The sequence below is a fragment of the Oxyura jamaicensis genome, chromosome 1 (genome assembly GCF_011077185.1).
Source record: "Oxyura jamaicensis isolate SHBP4307 breed ruddy duck chromosome 1, BPBGC_Ojam_1.0, whole genome shotgun sequence".
Lineage (NCBI taxonomy): Eukaryota > Metazoa > Chordata > Aves > Anseriformes > Anatidae > Oxyura > Oxyura jamaicensis.
In genome coordinates, this window is record NC_048893.1 from 59,117,900 (window position 1) to 59,132,142 (window position 14,243).

Here is a 14,243-nt window from a genome sequence, read left to right on the forward strand (position 1 = left end):
TAATCCAAATTGGCTTGGGAAACTGTGTCTAGGACTCAATACAGAAGACAACAGGTTTCCTCAAAAGAAACACGACAACAAAAGAACAGGAGCAATTGGAAGAGGTTGTTCCCTGGGCAGTCAAAGTCTGATTCCTGATGATCTACCTCCTGCAGCCCCGAGCTGAGGACCCTGCCCTCTCCACAAGCCCTCAGTCCCACATCATTACCACAACCACGTGCTAATTCTGGACTTTTATTGCCTTGGTCCAGAAACAGCTTTGATTAATTTAATTATTGAGCACATCACAACAAGAACAATATCTGTGTTTCTCACAGGTTTTGGGGCTCAGTTTGATTTTTAGGAGTTTAAGTGCTTTGGAAAACAACATGCCATTCAGCACCTTCCATCGAGCATTAGGTTTGCACAGTCTAATCAGCCTGTAACGAATTTTTTCAAAGTTTTTAAAAGGATTCTTTAAAAATGCTGAAAAGTCAAACTTGGCATGAGTAAATTAAAAGAAAGCCTGAAAACTTTCTGAGGTATTATTTAACAGAAAGCCTTGAACAGGTGCATGAATATGTAACCATCAACATTAAAACCAGGGACTACACTACAAAGACCTTAGAGCACCACCACCAGGAGATCAATTAGAAATAAATTATGATGAAAAGACCGCTTGAGCTAACATCTTTGCAGGAGAAAATTAGGTACGTCTCAGTATGTTGAAGAAATGCATTATTTATTTAAGCACAAAACACAATTGATTTTTCTGAGGTTGCTGCTGGTTCCTGTGAGACGATTGCTAAAGGAATGACTAGAGAAGCTGCCGGTATCCTGCTTCCTCTCTCTCTCACACGCAGAGGGAGAGTTTTGTGAGAGTGTTAGGATTTTTTTTTTCCATTTTTTTAAACATTAAAATTTCCTGTCTGGGGACTCCTGAGCAGGGGGCTGACCTCTCAGCATGGCCCTCTCCCTTGGGTGTTCTGCAGCTGCCACGCTCCCTAAACCTCCCCATTAAAGCACTTTCACAGCACCCTGAAAACAGGCAACATATTGGAAAGGTGTAGAAGTCATTAGTCAAGATCCAACTCGTCATTTCATCCCATGCTGAGAGGAGGTGTCCTCCATACCCACCAACGGAATGAGCTCCACACACTGTGGATGCTCAGGGACAAGCCCACTCCAACACCTGCCCACCCAGCACCCCTCAGGCTGGCACAGAGAGCAGTGAGCTCCACAGAAAGCAGCCTGGCTACTCACAGCATTCCTCCACTGGACCTTCTCCACCACCACCTTAGTGACTCTGAAGTTGTCAGTCACACATGTCTGAGTCAGATGTTATTTAATCCATTCTCGAAAGGGTAGAGAACTCCTCACACTTTTTTTTCCCCAAGGGGAAAAAGAAAAGCTCACATATCTGTCAGATCCATGCTCAGTGCCTGCTGACAATGGCACGTGTTGCTGCCTGTTTGCAAGCATTTCTCACCTGAAAGGCTGCTAAGGAATGCTTTTGTTCACAGCTGCAGAACCTGAGAGGTGCACAGGTGCTCCCGAGGTAGCAGTAAGTTCAGGTCTGCAGGACATTTTAGCAGATCTATAATTCCAAGCAAAACCCCCATGAAGAAGTACTCACTGATGAAGTTGCTTTTCACTTCCAGTAGTGGTCTCAGCTCTCAGCAGCTCACTGACCAAGATATTCCCCAACATTTTACCATTCAAAGCCCTGCTTGGGCTGTAGGTTCAGTATCACCTTTTGCCAAAGACTGCGGTGCAGCCTGCCCTCTTCTTCATTGGGTTGGCACAAGCAAAGCTGGGAACTCTCCTCGCTGGTATTTTGAGTTTGCAGTTGTTGGTTTTGTGCTTTGTTTTTGTTTTTGTTGTTGAGTTGGGTTGTTTGGTTGGCTTTTTGACCAAGTCAGTTTTCAAGTTGGTGAATGCTCTACATCTGATCCTGCCCACCCCAGTACAGTCATCAGCACTAGCACAGGGAGAAGAGCAGCAACCCACACCCAGAGGTGGGACGGCTCCTTCTATCAGTGACACGAACCGAGGGTTTTACAGTGACCCTGAAATAACGTGGGCTTCTCAAGGAGTGCTCCTGCTCCAGATCTGGTAGTCCAGCCCACGCAAAGTTAAAAGCAGCTACCTCAGCAGCCACACATTGCATGCACCCTTAGAGCTACACCCACCAGACCCCTGCCTGATCTTCTAAATGTAATTCCTGGCACCTAATTGCTGGAGGCTCTGTGAACTCCCCCTGCAATCAGAAATAATTTTTACTCCTTCAGAAAACTCCTTTTCTTCCAAACTCCTCTCTGCATTTTTGCATCCATCCTCTCCTCTGTGCAGTTTCCTCTTCTTCAGACCAACAAAAACTATGCCCCAAAATCCTACAGGGGATTGACATTGGTTTGCTGCATGACAAAATGTTCTCTAGCTTCTCAAAGGAAATTTTGACATTAGCAAGTTCTAAACTTGTACAAACATGAAAAAAAATATTAGTGTTTCAGTGAAAATACAAAGAAGATTCTGCCATTCACTACAGAATCACGCATGAAGTTTCACTGCAGTACTCCAAAATATAGGCAGGGTAAATCTGGTACTTCTCAAAGATGACAAAAATAGAAGGGTCTTCCGGGTCATCCACGCAGCTGTCGTAAAGCCTGTTGGGATTTTCAGGTCTGGGTGGAGGACGAAGGTACTCAGATTGTCCCTGAACAAATTGTCCAACAAGAACCTGAGCTACAAACATGCTGCAGCGACCACTCCTAGGGAAACTGTAGTCATGAGCATAACTGGCATCTCTGGCAAAGTAGCTTCCTAGGGACCAGGAAAAGACACAGGTAAGACAATGCATCAACCAAAGAACAAATACCTGTTATCTGCCCTTTGACGGACAGCAATTCAACAGCCCCAGGTAGCTCTACACACATCCTCACCTAGTGTTTTCATGTTGGCTTCTCTTAAAGCATCAACAGATGCTAGCTGCATTTCTCCACCAACCTCTCTGTTCCACAAGTCCAAGAGCTTTGCTATTCTGCAAATAGCTGAGGCCAAGAGGGATGTTTTCAGACCCCCTGACAGCTGCTGACACTGCCTACAGTGACACAGAGGCATGCAGATCAGTGCCCTAATGGCAGTAGCGCCATGGTCAGGGACAGTCGGTCACCTCACACAGACCCACCAGCCTGGCCAGCATCTGGAGCCCATGCTGCTGAGGCCCCTGAACCCACTCCTCCCAGGCCAGCAGGTCCTGCTTTTGCCTTCGAAGTCCCAGCACAGCTGGGGCTGGGCCCATGGTAAGATCGCACAGGTTGACCTGATGGCTTTCACGCCTGCTCTACGCAACTTCACAAATAACAGAACGGAAGCGTGCTTTGTTCTCAGCTCTTCCCTGAGCTCTAGAAATACCCTGAGAGTTTCAATGCAGGTCCAGCCCATGTCCTTGTACCTTTTCCGTACACCGTCCCATGAGTGCCACAAATCCTCCAGTCAAAATTCTGCTCACAGATGGCTGGCAAATGGGATGGATTTGTCCCATGGAACAGGAGCCGCTCATCCACACATTGTGATTTATTGAGCTTCTTCATCTGCTCCTTTTGCCTAATGACAAAAATGAATAACGTGTTGCCCTGATTCAAACAAGGACAATTTCCCAATCCAACTCCTCCTACTTTGGGGTTGTGGAGGAACAGTGATGCAAACCACTCTCGGTGGGGTTACTGCCCTCCTTGCACTTCTGCTGGTAACTTTACTGTACAGCGAAACAAAAAGTTCTTGAATCATCATGGACTGTGTCGCCCAAAACTTCGTATCACATTAGAGAGTAAAGAGACAAACATCTCCAACGGGAATTGTTCCCAGGTTACATAAATCATGAATGAATAAATATGGTTATAAATGAATGGTGTGAAGCCACAGTAAAGACTGTAGAATCTCTTCTCCTAGCTTTACCACATAAAAAGTCCATGTTTTTTAAAACTCTTATGTAGAAGAGACTAAGAAATAAAAAGAATAAATTTGAGATGCCACAACTCAGTCACAGTGAAGGAAAACATGTTTCTTTTTGTATAATGTAAGCAAGACCCCCACAACAACCTGTTAGGTCTTGCAGAAAAAGTCTTGTTTCCACACCCACAAAGGAACAAAGAAGCAGTGATAGGCAGGGGAACCCCAATAACCTGATTAGGGAGAAAGAAGGCTCAGCCCCTCTCAGAGCTGCCATAGGGGAGCTTCAGCCCCAGGGGTTGGGGGGACACCCAGCACCACAAGCAACGGAGAGACAGGAGCACCTCATGGGCTGAGGTGGGTGCTGCCCATGGGGGTATGGGACTCCTCGTGGGATGCAGGGGAAAAACATTTTGGGATTGCAGAAGATTATTAAGGGATGTTTGAGGGGAGGAACAGAGGCAAGGAAAGTGAAGGTTCAGGGCGGTCTAGTGAGGAACACACATGGGAAAACAGATGGAAAAGGGGAAAATGGGTTGGTGATTTATGAACAGGTGACTGACTGGTCAGTAGGCTTGTGTAGCCAGGCCAAGCACCTGATCCATGCAGTCTGCCCTATCTCTTCATTAAACTCCATTTCTAACTCTTATCCTGTGCAATGGACCCTCCAAGACCACGTGCAGGAGCACATACGGGGGTATGGGTACAGCAATCAAAGTGGGACCTCAGTGTACAAGCAACTGCAGCAAGGATATGCATGTGTGATGTGTGATCACTAGTGAATATCAAGCTGGACAGTCAGGGAGGAGGGTAAGTGACCTAGGACATGGGTATCAGAGCAGTCATAAGTCTGGGCCAGATGCTGGATAGAGCAGAGAGAGGATCTAGCTTGCCTACCAGGGGGACCAGGAGGTTCAGGACAACTACAGAAGGCAACATGAAGTACAGGGGTCAACTGAGATCCATTTGCACATTTGTATATCTGTGCAGAACACAACTGGATATGAGGACCCCGGGGCCAGCACATGTGTAAGCTGAGTGTCTAAGACCAGATCCTGAAGAGACATATACTAGTGTGTACATATGTATGCGTATATATATATGTATCTATATACATGTATCTGTATGTGTATATATACATGTATTTACCTGTACGTAGATACATAAATATGTGCACGTGTATTTTCCAATAACAAGCTTTCATTCTGATTAGCCAGAAGGGAACAGGATGAGATTGTTGGCACTATTTACGACTGCATGAGTGCTGTGCTGTGTGTGTTAATTTTTGTGGTCAGATATATCTCTATCAAGAGACAGAGATGAATTTTGTGCATGTATGCATGTATTTGTGCATGTGTGCCTATTAGAAATAAGTGCTGAACCTCACTACCAGCTAGACCAGGGCACACAGAAGTGTGGCAGTCTCAATTCAGTTGCACTACTGCATTTGGTGAATCCTATCACAGCCCGTGAGGACAATAGATCAGGAAACTGCAGTGCTCTGCTACCATGAGAATAATGAAGTAAAACAGATACTAACCACTGAAAAACTTGCCATAGTGCTGGGTTTTGGACCCTCTGTAGCCGACAGATGTTGTAACCTTTCATTGTCTTCTCAAACAGCCTCTGAATTTTTCCATATTCGCTGGAACTGGAACTGAGCTCTACCAACTGAAAATTTTAAAAACATCAAAAAATAAGGTGTTACTAGCAGTAACAGCTCCCAGTCCTTCCACAGGACTCATCAACCTCCTTGCACTAAAGGAAAAGCCCTGCCATTAAAATCATGAGCTTATGCTGTCTTTCCACTTAACCATACTTTCCCCACCATCACTCTCCCTTCACGTGCCGGAAGCACAGGCACTGAGGTGCTGATACACAGGGAAATGAATGTAATCCCACACAACCTGCCTTCGGTGGACACACTTCTTAGGCATATATATTATTTTACTTCAGAGTAACCCAGATCTGAAATGCACAGCAGTATTCAGAGCGTGGAGAAGAGTGGGTATCAGTTTCACCTTAATTTGAAACCCTAGATCCTTCTACTTTCTAACAGGGCCAAGTGCTAGTTTTACCACAGCAAATAACATTTTGCCTTAAATAGGCTGAGGAAATACTAAAAATCCCCTTTAAAATGCAATTTATCCAGTTTATCAGACTGCCGTGGAAAGAATGCACAGGACAGGCTAGGCAGTGCTCTTAGCCTGCATGGTATATATGAGGGATCTCATAGAGCCTCCCAGGAGGCACAGATCTATTCTGAATGTGGCACCATTAGTCTTGGTTCACCCCATAGTTGCATATTGCAGAAGGTATGTTTAAAAGCTGGGACTACCTCAATCACCTTGGTCTTTGGAGATGAGGGTCATGTTTTATATAGCTTCCTGCTCAGAAAAAATTAGTACAGAACACAGTTCACCCAACCCACCGGAGAGGTGAAAATACGTTACCTTGTACCCAGTATCAGGCACTGCTGATTGGTCCCATTCTGGAGGACATAAAGAAAATGATAGATTCGTGTACTGGCTAAAAAGAAAAAAAAAAAAAAAAAAAAAAAAAGGAGAGAGAGAGAGAAAGAGCACGTCACAATCCATAACTCTTCCAACCAAATCCTCCTTCTGGAGAATCCAGCTGGATTTACAGCACCCTTCAGACATCTTGGGATTTTCATTTTTGTTTTACCTTCCACAAAACAGTTACCCCTTTCTCCAGTTTAGATGCCCATACACATTCTAATAGCACTAATGAATTTCTTGGCAGGCCAAACCAGTGGCAGGAGCACTTCAGCCAAGAAGTAACAGATGCTCATAGCCAGTTGGTTTGTACAACTGCTCTCAGATAGATCTCCACGTGTGCTGCTTGCACCTCTAGGAAACTGCAGCATGAGTCCTCACCCTCCATGTGGCTATGCATCTCTAAATCACTGGCCAGGTGGGCAGCTTGTCCCACGCTGTCCCCAGGACCAGCCTGTGGTGCAGCAGTCAGTGCTTAACAACTCCCAGCACAAGTCTTCAACTATCCACCTAGCATGAAAGTTTTATCACAGGCAATCGGAGCATTAGCATCTGTTCAGGAGCTTCAGTTTGTTTTGCCTTTAAACTTTTGGTTGAACCTACCCTTAAATTTAATCCTTGGCTTCTAACTGTCTGATAGTGAGTTTCTGAAGCTGAGATTTAAAATAAAATAAAAAATAAAGCAATAGCTCAACTAACTTTTACAGCAAACAAACTCTGTCATGCTGAACTTCCTTTAAAAAAGCCATACACTGACTATTCAAAATAATTGCATCCTGGTCACTTCATTTAGGGAGATTTATTTTTTTTTTCTGTTTTATTTAATACTTAGTTTTCCAGGGGATGGCAACTATCTGCTCCACAGTTCTTGGGAGGTAATACCCTGTGCACGGTTTTGCATTGTTGAGGCATAAATCAGGGAACAAAAATTCCTGGCACAGTTGTGTCAGCCCTGTGTGACCTTACTCTCACAGAAGGAACAAATCTACTCTAGGGGTCTGTAAAGGCTGCCAGAGACTTCCACCAAATATCCCTCAAGCACGCTTCACAGAAGTATTGCATAATTTACAAATACTGTCACAGCAAAATTCCCTGTTAAACTAGTCAGCAAAAGGTTTCTAAAAGTGAATTTAAGAAATCTAAAAATGAATTGTATAGAAGTAAGAGGAATTTCTTAGTAGAAAGGTGCCATCATCCAGAGACATCATTCAATAATCAATGTATAGTACCTTATGTCTTGTCCATGTTGAGGGGACAGAGCTTTTGGTAGTCGGACAACTTTTCTTTGAGTTTGAAAAAGCAAATTTCTCTGGACCATATCTTGAAAGAAAAACACAAAACCTCAATTATTAGATAACTTATTGCCCAAGAACACCCTAGGCCTTTAGAAAAGAAATAAAAATAGAACAGCAGGTAGCCCTGAAGACTGCAGGGTGATGTTCTTTCTACCACCTCCACCCCACTCCATATTTAGTTTGAGACCATTTCCACTTGGGTAGCTTCTCCTTGGAGATCACCAAGGTCAACAACCTACTAGCATAGGCTGTGAAGCTCAAATGCAACAATCAGCTACTGCACCTCCAGATGCATTCACACCCAGGCTGTTAGCCAGAGAAAACCACATCTGATGTCTGGCCTGCAGCAGGGAAGGATTTTCAATATGATGGAGTCCATAAGTCTGGCTTTTCTGGTAGTATGGGATTGTTAGCTGGGGTTGAGGAACATCTTTTTGGTCCTGCAACAATATCGCAGAGCGCACACAGTGTGGCATTGCTAACTATCCATTGTTTCCTCCTTTAAACACCATTCTTTTTATTCATGCCAGGAAACATTTAAAGTTTGGAAAGCTAGCAGAAACCTTAAGATGGTTAAATAAATTATAAATAATTAGAAACAGAAAAACATTTCTTATTTTCCCATTCTCTCCCTGTGTAACTAGCCCATAACTTTTCCTTTGCTGCACTGTGTTTTCTCTCCCCGTAACTATCTTGTATGATGTCTACCGGAGCTTACTTCTTCACCATTTGACTTTTTGTTCTTACATTTATATATAATTATTTTTTAATTTCTCATTTCTCCTCTTTTGTTATGTAAACTCAAATGCATAAGCCAGATACCATGAGGTGTTCATTCTCAGTTTTTATTCTAAATGTACAGCATTGTCAGAGATACTTTTTTGACCACAGATGCACAAGTCTAGAAGTTTGAGCAGGGTGTCTCAGAACTGCAGAGAAATGTACTTAATACTCAAATTCAGCTTGGAGAAAAATGATAGGAGGAAAAAAGACATGTTCAAAGAAACCCAGACATAGAGTGACAACTCCACATGACGGAGGCTACCTTAGAGTCAGCTGTGTAATGAACAGTAAACAAAGAGATACTTCACCTTTAAAGTTTAACTCATATTTCTGAAAACCGGCCCTGAATAACAGAGTGCCTTTTGGGTCAGCTAGAAATGCCTTCTCCAGATCTGCAGAATTTACCGTGGCAGATGGATGATACGGATGCTAAAGAAAGAACAAGGAAATTATACTGTTAAACTAGTCTTCAGTTTAGGTGACTCTGTAGGGACATACCAGTGTTTCCCTAGGCCACAGCAATGAGATGCCATGTGGAACTAGTCTCTAAGATTTCCAGCATTTTGTTCTTCAGGGACGTAGGGGTACCCCACAGGGAACAGCTGCTTATAACAACAGCATGAAAGAAGAATTCAGCCTGTGTGGTCAGCTTCAGTCAAACGACTTCTGTTGCCTCTGGAAAATGCAATCGTTTTTCAAAGCTAGTCTTTTAAAAGCTTTCACTGAGTATCAGGACTGCTTTGAGGGACAATGATTAAGACAAATCCACCAGGGTATCAGAGCAGCATTGCAAGGACACCAGCAGGGCATGTAGACCACACAGGCTGAAGAACAACGTGCCCTAAACAATTCTCCAATGATGGTTGAACAAGAGCTCTTGGCATCGACACCGAGGACCTCACCTCTTTCCCATACTCGATCCACTGCTTGAACTCGTCAAGCCAATACCAGGTGTACGCCATTCCGAGGGCACACAGATGGGTCTGAAGGTACCACACGCACAGAAGAGCTGGTTGACACCTGGCTGCGTCCTCACCCCTAACTCAGAAATAAAGATCCAGAGTCAATGCATGTCTTTTCCAAAGCTGTCAAAATATATGGTATCTCGATGAGGTCGGAAGTCTAATCACATCTCAGAAAATAAGACCTCTTGGGCTGGAAAGTGCAGAACCAAGGAACTAATATTTGTATGTTTGGCATGGCACGCATCAGAGAAATGTCCCTGAGTTCTGTGACTTGGGCCCACGTCACTGTTTTTCTCTAAAAAATATAATTCTAAAATACATATTGGAAGACAACACAACTGACACAATGATCTCAGCTTGTTAGGTGAAGACCAGTGGTGCCACCCGGCTAACAGTATCAAGACGTGGCTTTAGGCAAATTCCAAAGTCCAAGTGCCTTCAGAAAGCACTAACAGCACCACTCCTCCTTCATGGGTCAGGAAAACAAAGCAACCCCTCACAGGTGCTGCATGAGGACAGGGGCCCTGGTGCCATCAGGGGTCTGCAGGGCCTCCGTGAGGAAAGGCTGGGGGTGCCCTATGACATACACAGACAGTTCCAAGGGCTGGACCTCAGGCCACAGCTGGGCCCCACAGCCAAGGCGGTGGCACCTCGGGCAGAGCCTGGGTGAGAGAGGGCAAACCCCACACGGCAGCAAGGAGTGAGGGGAACAGTGTGAGAAATGGCCCTGCAGAGAAGGAGGAGGTGCTCCAGGCAGAAGTTCCCCTGTGGCCTGTGGAGAGGCCCATGGTGGAGCTGGCTGTCCCCCTGCAGCCTATGGAGGACCATGCTGGAGCAGGCTTACCCTGAAGGACTGCAGCCCAAGGGAGAGACCCGCACTGTAGTGGGGGAGATTTCTGAGGAGAAGAGCAGAGAGGCCCTCCTATGGACTGACCACTGCCCCCCTTTCCCACTCCGCTGTGCCACTCAGCAGGGAGGAGGCAGAGCACTCAGGAGTGAGAGTGAGCCTGGGAATAAAAAGGGGGGAAGGTGATGTTCTGATTTCTGTCTGTGTTTCTCCACAAAATCCATTTTAATTAGCAACAAATTAGATTAATTTTCCCCAAGTCAATTCCATCTTGTTGATGATGGTAACTGCTAAGTGATCCTCCTGTCTTTATTCTACCCCACAAGCTTTGGCATCTTATTTTCTCCCCATCTCCTGTTGCAGAGAGGGACAGGAGAGCAGCAGGGTGGGCATCTGCCTGCCTACCAATATCAGCCCACCACAGGTACTCAGCAAGCCTTCAGAAGAGGAACAAATTGCTCACCAGCGAAGTCCCCTCCCAGCGCTCTGCCCTGAGGTATGCCACCTCCAAAGACAGGACAGCTGACCGCCTGTAATTCAAATGCAGAGGATTTCACTTCGCTTACTAACATGTTTTCTCCCCTTTCCTGGGGTCCCAGTTTTGGACTCCAGTCCAGATTACATTTGTCTATGCATCACTTCACTGCCCCTACAACACAACCTTATCACAGGTCACGCAGAGCTGCCCACCTACCTGCACTGGAGTTCTCAAGGGTCTGTGGTAGAGCTGCTCGCAAATGCCTGAAAAATATGAACATGGTGTGCAAATGGAAATGATTGTTCATTTATCTGGCCCTGACACCCTTCATGCTTTAGCAGGGATCATGGGTATTCACAGCAGGTTAAGCAGGGGAAAAAAAGGAGGAGTTCCCTTCTGGAGTTGGTTGCAGTGCAGGGGTCCACAAACAAAGGCCTGGCAGCCCCACTGACTGCCAGGGCAAAGAGCAAGGAAGGACTCGGGCCTCCTTGGTAGCCTCAGCTTGTTCCACCGCTGTCTTCAGACTGTGGTTGCTCTTTATACACAGTAACACCAGCCAGGCCTGTTCCTAGAAAAACACTCCTGATTCCTTTTCTTTCAGATCCCATTGCAGGAGATTCATGAGACCCAATGCTCCCATGATTTATTATTTTTTTCAGTGCAACCACCCCTCCTTCCCTGCTCTGCACAGCAGTATGCTTCTGCCATGGCAGGAAAATGGGGAGTTTTTTGATACCATGAGTGGGATCTGACTGGGAAGAGTCAGATGAAGTTTCCAGCAGTTTTTCTCCCCTGTTCCCCCCATCCCTGTTCCCTTTCCCCCTACTCCACACACCAATGCTAACCCCTGCTCAGACGCAGAGCTCCTACTCTGCCGTCACACGCTCTGCTTTCTGAAACCATCCACTTGAGCCCTGCTTTCACTTTCACTTGCTAGCATTCCTGCTCTCTGCAGTTTTTTTCCGTTCAACAGCTTACCCCAACTAGAAAGAAACAGAGGTGAAACACTTAATAAAGCAGACAGAAATATGTCACTGTCAAGACACCTTAGCATCCTTCACCTTTTCCTGAGGTGTCACTATCTGGTCTTGTGCAAGAGAGATACCCTGTAAATTTGCCTTTCATTTCTCGGCTTGCATACATTAGACAACCTCACGCAACCTTACACACTTCCTCCTCATTCAGAAGGGTGGATGACTTGAGGAAGACAAACACAGCTTATGGTCCGACTAACAGCAAGCAGGTGTCCTTCCAGCAGAAAGCAAAACCCACAAACCATAAAATCACCGCCTTCCTCCCCTCTCTCACCTCAGATGCACCCCAGAAAAGGTGTCAGAGCCCCACAGATCCCTACTCACGGTCCTGCCACCAGGCTGCCAAGCCACCACCCCTGGGTGTGTCAACCACGTGCCTGTGCATCGGACCAGCCTCTGAACCCTTGCTCCACGTTGGAAACGTCCCCGGCATTCAGTACGACCTTCAGAAATGAAATACGACCAGCCTGCTACAGCCCCACGTGGACTCCTACCTGTATGTCCAGTACCTCCTTTTCTCTCCGTGTCTCGCTGTGGGACGTCACAAATGCCTTGCCGCTAGCCACCAGCCCGTAGGAAGAGGAACTGAACAGCATTTCCTTCTGGTTATTACGCCATATGCATGTACCCCTGCCAGGCATGAGCAGAACAGCAAGGCGGAGCTAATGGTTTTGGCAGATGCATCAGTGAAAATCAACATCCCTGTGAGCCAGCATAATTTACCCTTCTTGTTCAATTTTTGTCGTCATGTACCAGTGGTTACCTTGCACTGATTCCTCCTGTTCCTCAAACAGCCAGGGATACTCCAGATCTTCTCCTTTCAAGATTCCGGCAAGGAGCAGCTTCTGCTGCACATCATTATTTGAAAGCCCAAAGCTACCATTGCCTTGCAAAACATACACTGATCTCAATACAGAAAGCGGGTGTAACTCCCAGCACGTGCTCTGTGCTGGTTATGCACCATTCCGGGGGGTTTGCAGCGGGCAGCATTGCACTGTGACCCAAGCCAGTGCAAAGCAAGCACAGAGCAGAGTTACGTCACCCCACACAGAGCTCTGGAGTCTCCTGAGAATCTTTGTTCCTTTACCTTGAACTCTGAAGCTCCTCTGCATTTCCCTGCTGAAATGAAAGGAGGGTGAAGAGCTTTCCAACCTGATCTCTGGCCTTCCAGTTCAGAAGACTGACAGAGTTTCCCAGCAGAGCTCTGAAGCATAAAGCTTAATAATAGGTCAAGTAATGCCAACCACATAAACCTACTCAGATGCAACCATTCTATTTTAGTTTAGTTACACAAATTACATTCAGTTGAATTGCCCAGAACAGTTTTATCTTCTGATGATCTAGTCAGACCAGATCAGTGGTGGCAAAACATAAAGCTCTGTTTTAGTTTCTGGAAAGGCTGCACCCTGAGTGCATTTTATACACACAGGATAAAAAAGAAACAGAAATGCAATTATGAAGTTGAACCTTGGTTCTTCCCCATCTGGCCTTTTCTGACTGGCTTTTCACCTCACATATAGTATCTGTCTCTCATCTCCATAGTTGTGCAACTTCTATGCTTCTCTGATTGATTAGATTTATAGGATCAGATCCTGCAGGTTCATTTTTGCATATGTGAATTCTCTAGTAAAATACTCTTCTGAACTGAAGCCAAGCTTTTCAGTAGACACAAGAAACCAGCTCTAGGGAAAACATTCTGGCTTGGTAGAAAATGTTTGCATAGCTCTGCTTGGAACAGCATAGCATCCTCTCTAAAACAAACAACTTGGCACAACCTGGAGACCTGAACTCGCTGTAAACTGATATCTTCTGACTTCTTTTTTATTATTATTATTACTTTTAACTGCAGTGACTGCTATGGAACTGTTGAACCTCAAATTCCTGCTGTCAATGTAACAGCAGTGGAAGTGTCTGCATTTTCAGTATCTGACAGGTCTTTGAACAGACATTCTACATCCCTGCAAGATAAGATCCTTTTCCTGCACGGTCAGCAGAGGCACCCAGGTGTGGCTTCCCTACATTTGTCAAACGATTTATCATCCATTACGAAACCACAGCCCACTTATTCTTCCCCCCACAAATTTCAAGTCTCATTCCTGTTTTCTCTTCAAAGGAAACAGATGGAAAAAATGATGTTTCACCCTTTCTAAGTGTGTATCTGCAGACACAAAGCAGCTCTGTTGCAATTGCATATCACTCCAAGGTTTGACACAGGAGAACTGGTTCTACAGTGAGCTCATAGGGGTCCTACAGCACAGAAACAGGCTGACAGCACCTCGTGCTTCTACCTCAAATGCAGAAAAATCCCCCAAACCAGCATGTAAGGAGGTGTACTCGGGCCACCCTTGTGCGGTGGGGCTCCCCGCTTCTGCAAGGCCTTCTGCATGTTGGTTCC

At 45.5% G+C, this 14,243-nt stretch overlaps 1 protein-coding gene across 2 annotated transcripts; it reads right to left on the minus strand.

Annotated features, from left to right (window-relative positions):
* Positions 1 to 881: 881 nt before the first annotated feature.
* LOC118175943 (protein mono-ADP-ribosyltransferase PARP12-like) lies at positions 882 to 12,522 on the minus strand. Of its 2 annotated transcripts, XM_035342634.1 has the most exons (9): positions 12,173 to 12,522; positions 11,031 to 11,077; positions 9,427 to 9,562; positions 8,833 to 8,953; positions 7,676 to 7,766; positions 6,384 to 6,459; positions 5,471 to 5,601; positions 3,434 to 3,585; positions 882 to 2,802 (listed from the first exon to the last, which is right to left on the minus strand). In XM_035342634.1, the coding sequence occupies exons 3-9, from the start codon at positions 9,484 to 9,486 to the stop codon at positions 2,522 to 2,524; spliced, it is 912 nt and encodes a 303-aa protein (XP_035198525.1). In that variant the 5' UTR covers positions 9,487 to 9,562; positions 11,031 to 11,077; positions 12,173 to 12,522; the 3' UTR covers positions 882 to 2,521. The 2 variants fall into 2 exon arrangements, with proteins under 2 accessions (XP_035198525.1, XP_035198521.1); XM_035342630.1 differs by lacking the exon at positions 11,031 to 11,077 and having other exon boundaries at positions 12,173 to 12,521.
* Positions 12,523 to 14,243: the final 1,721 nt, after the last annotated feature.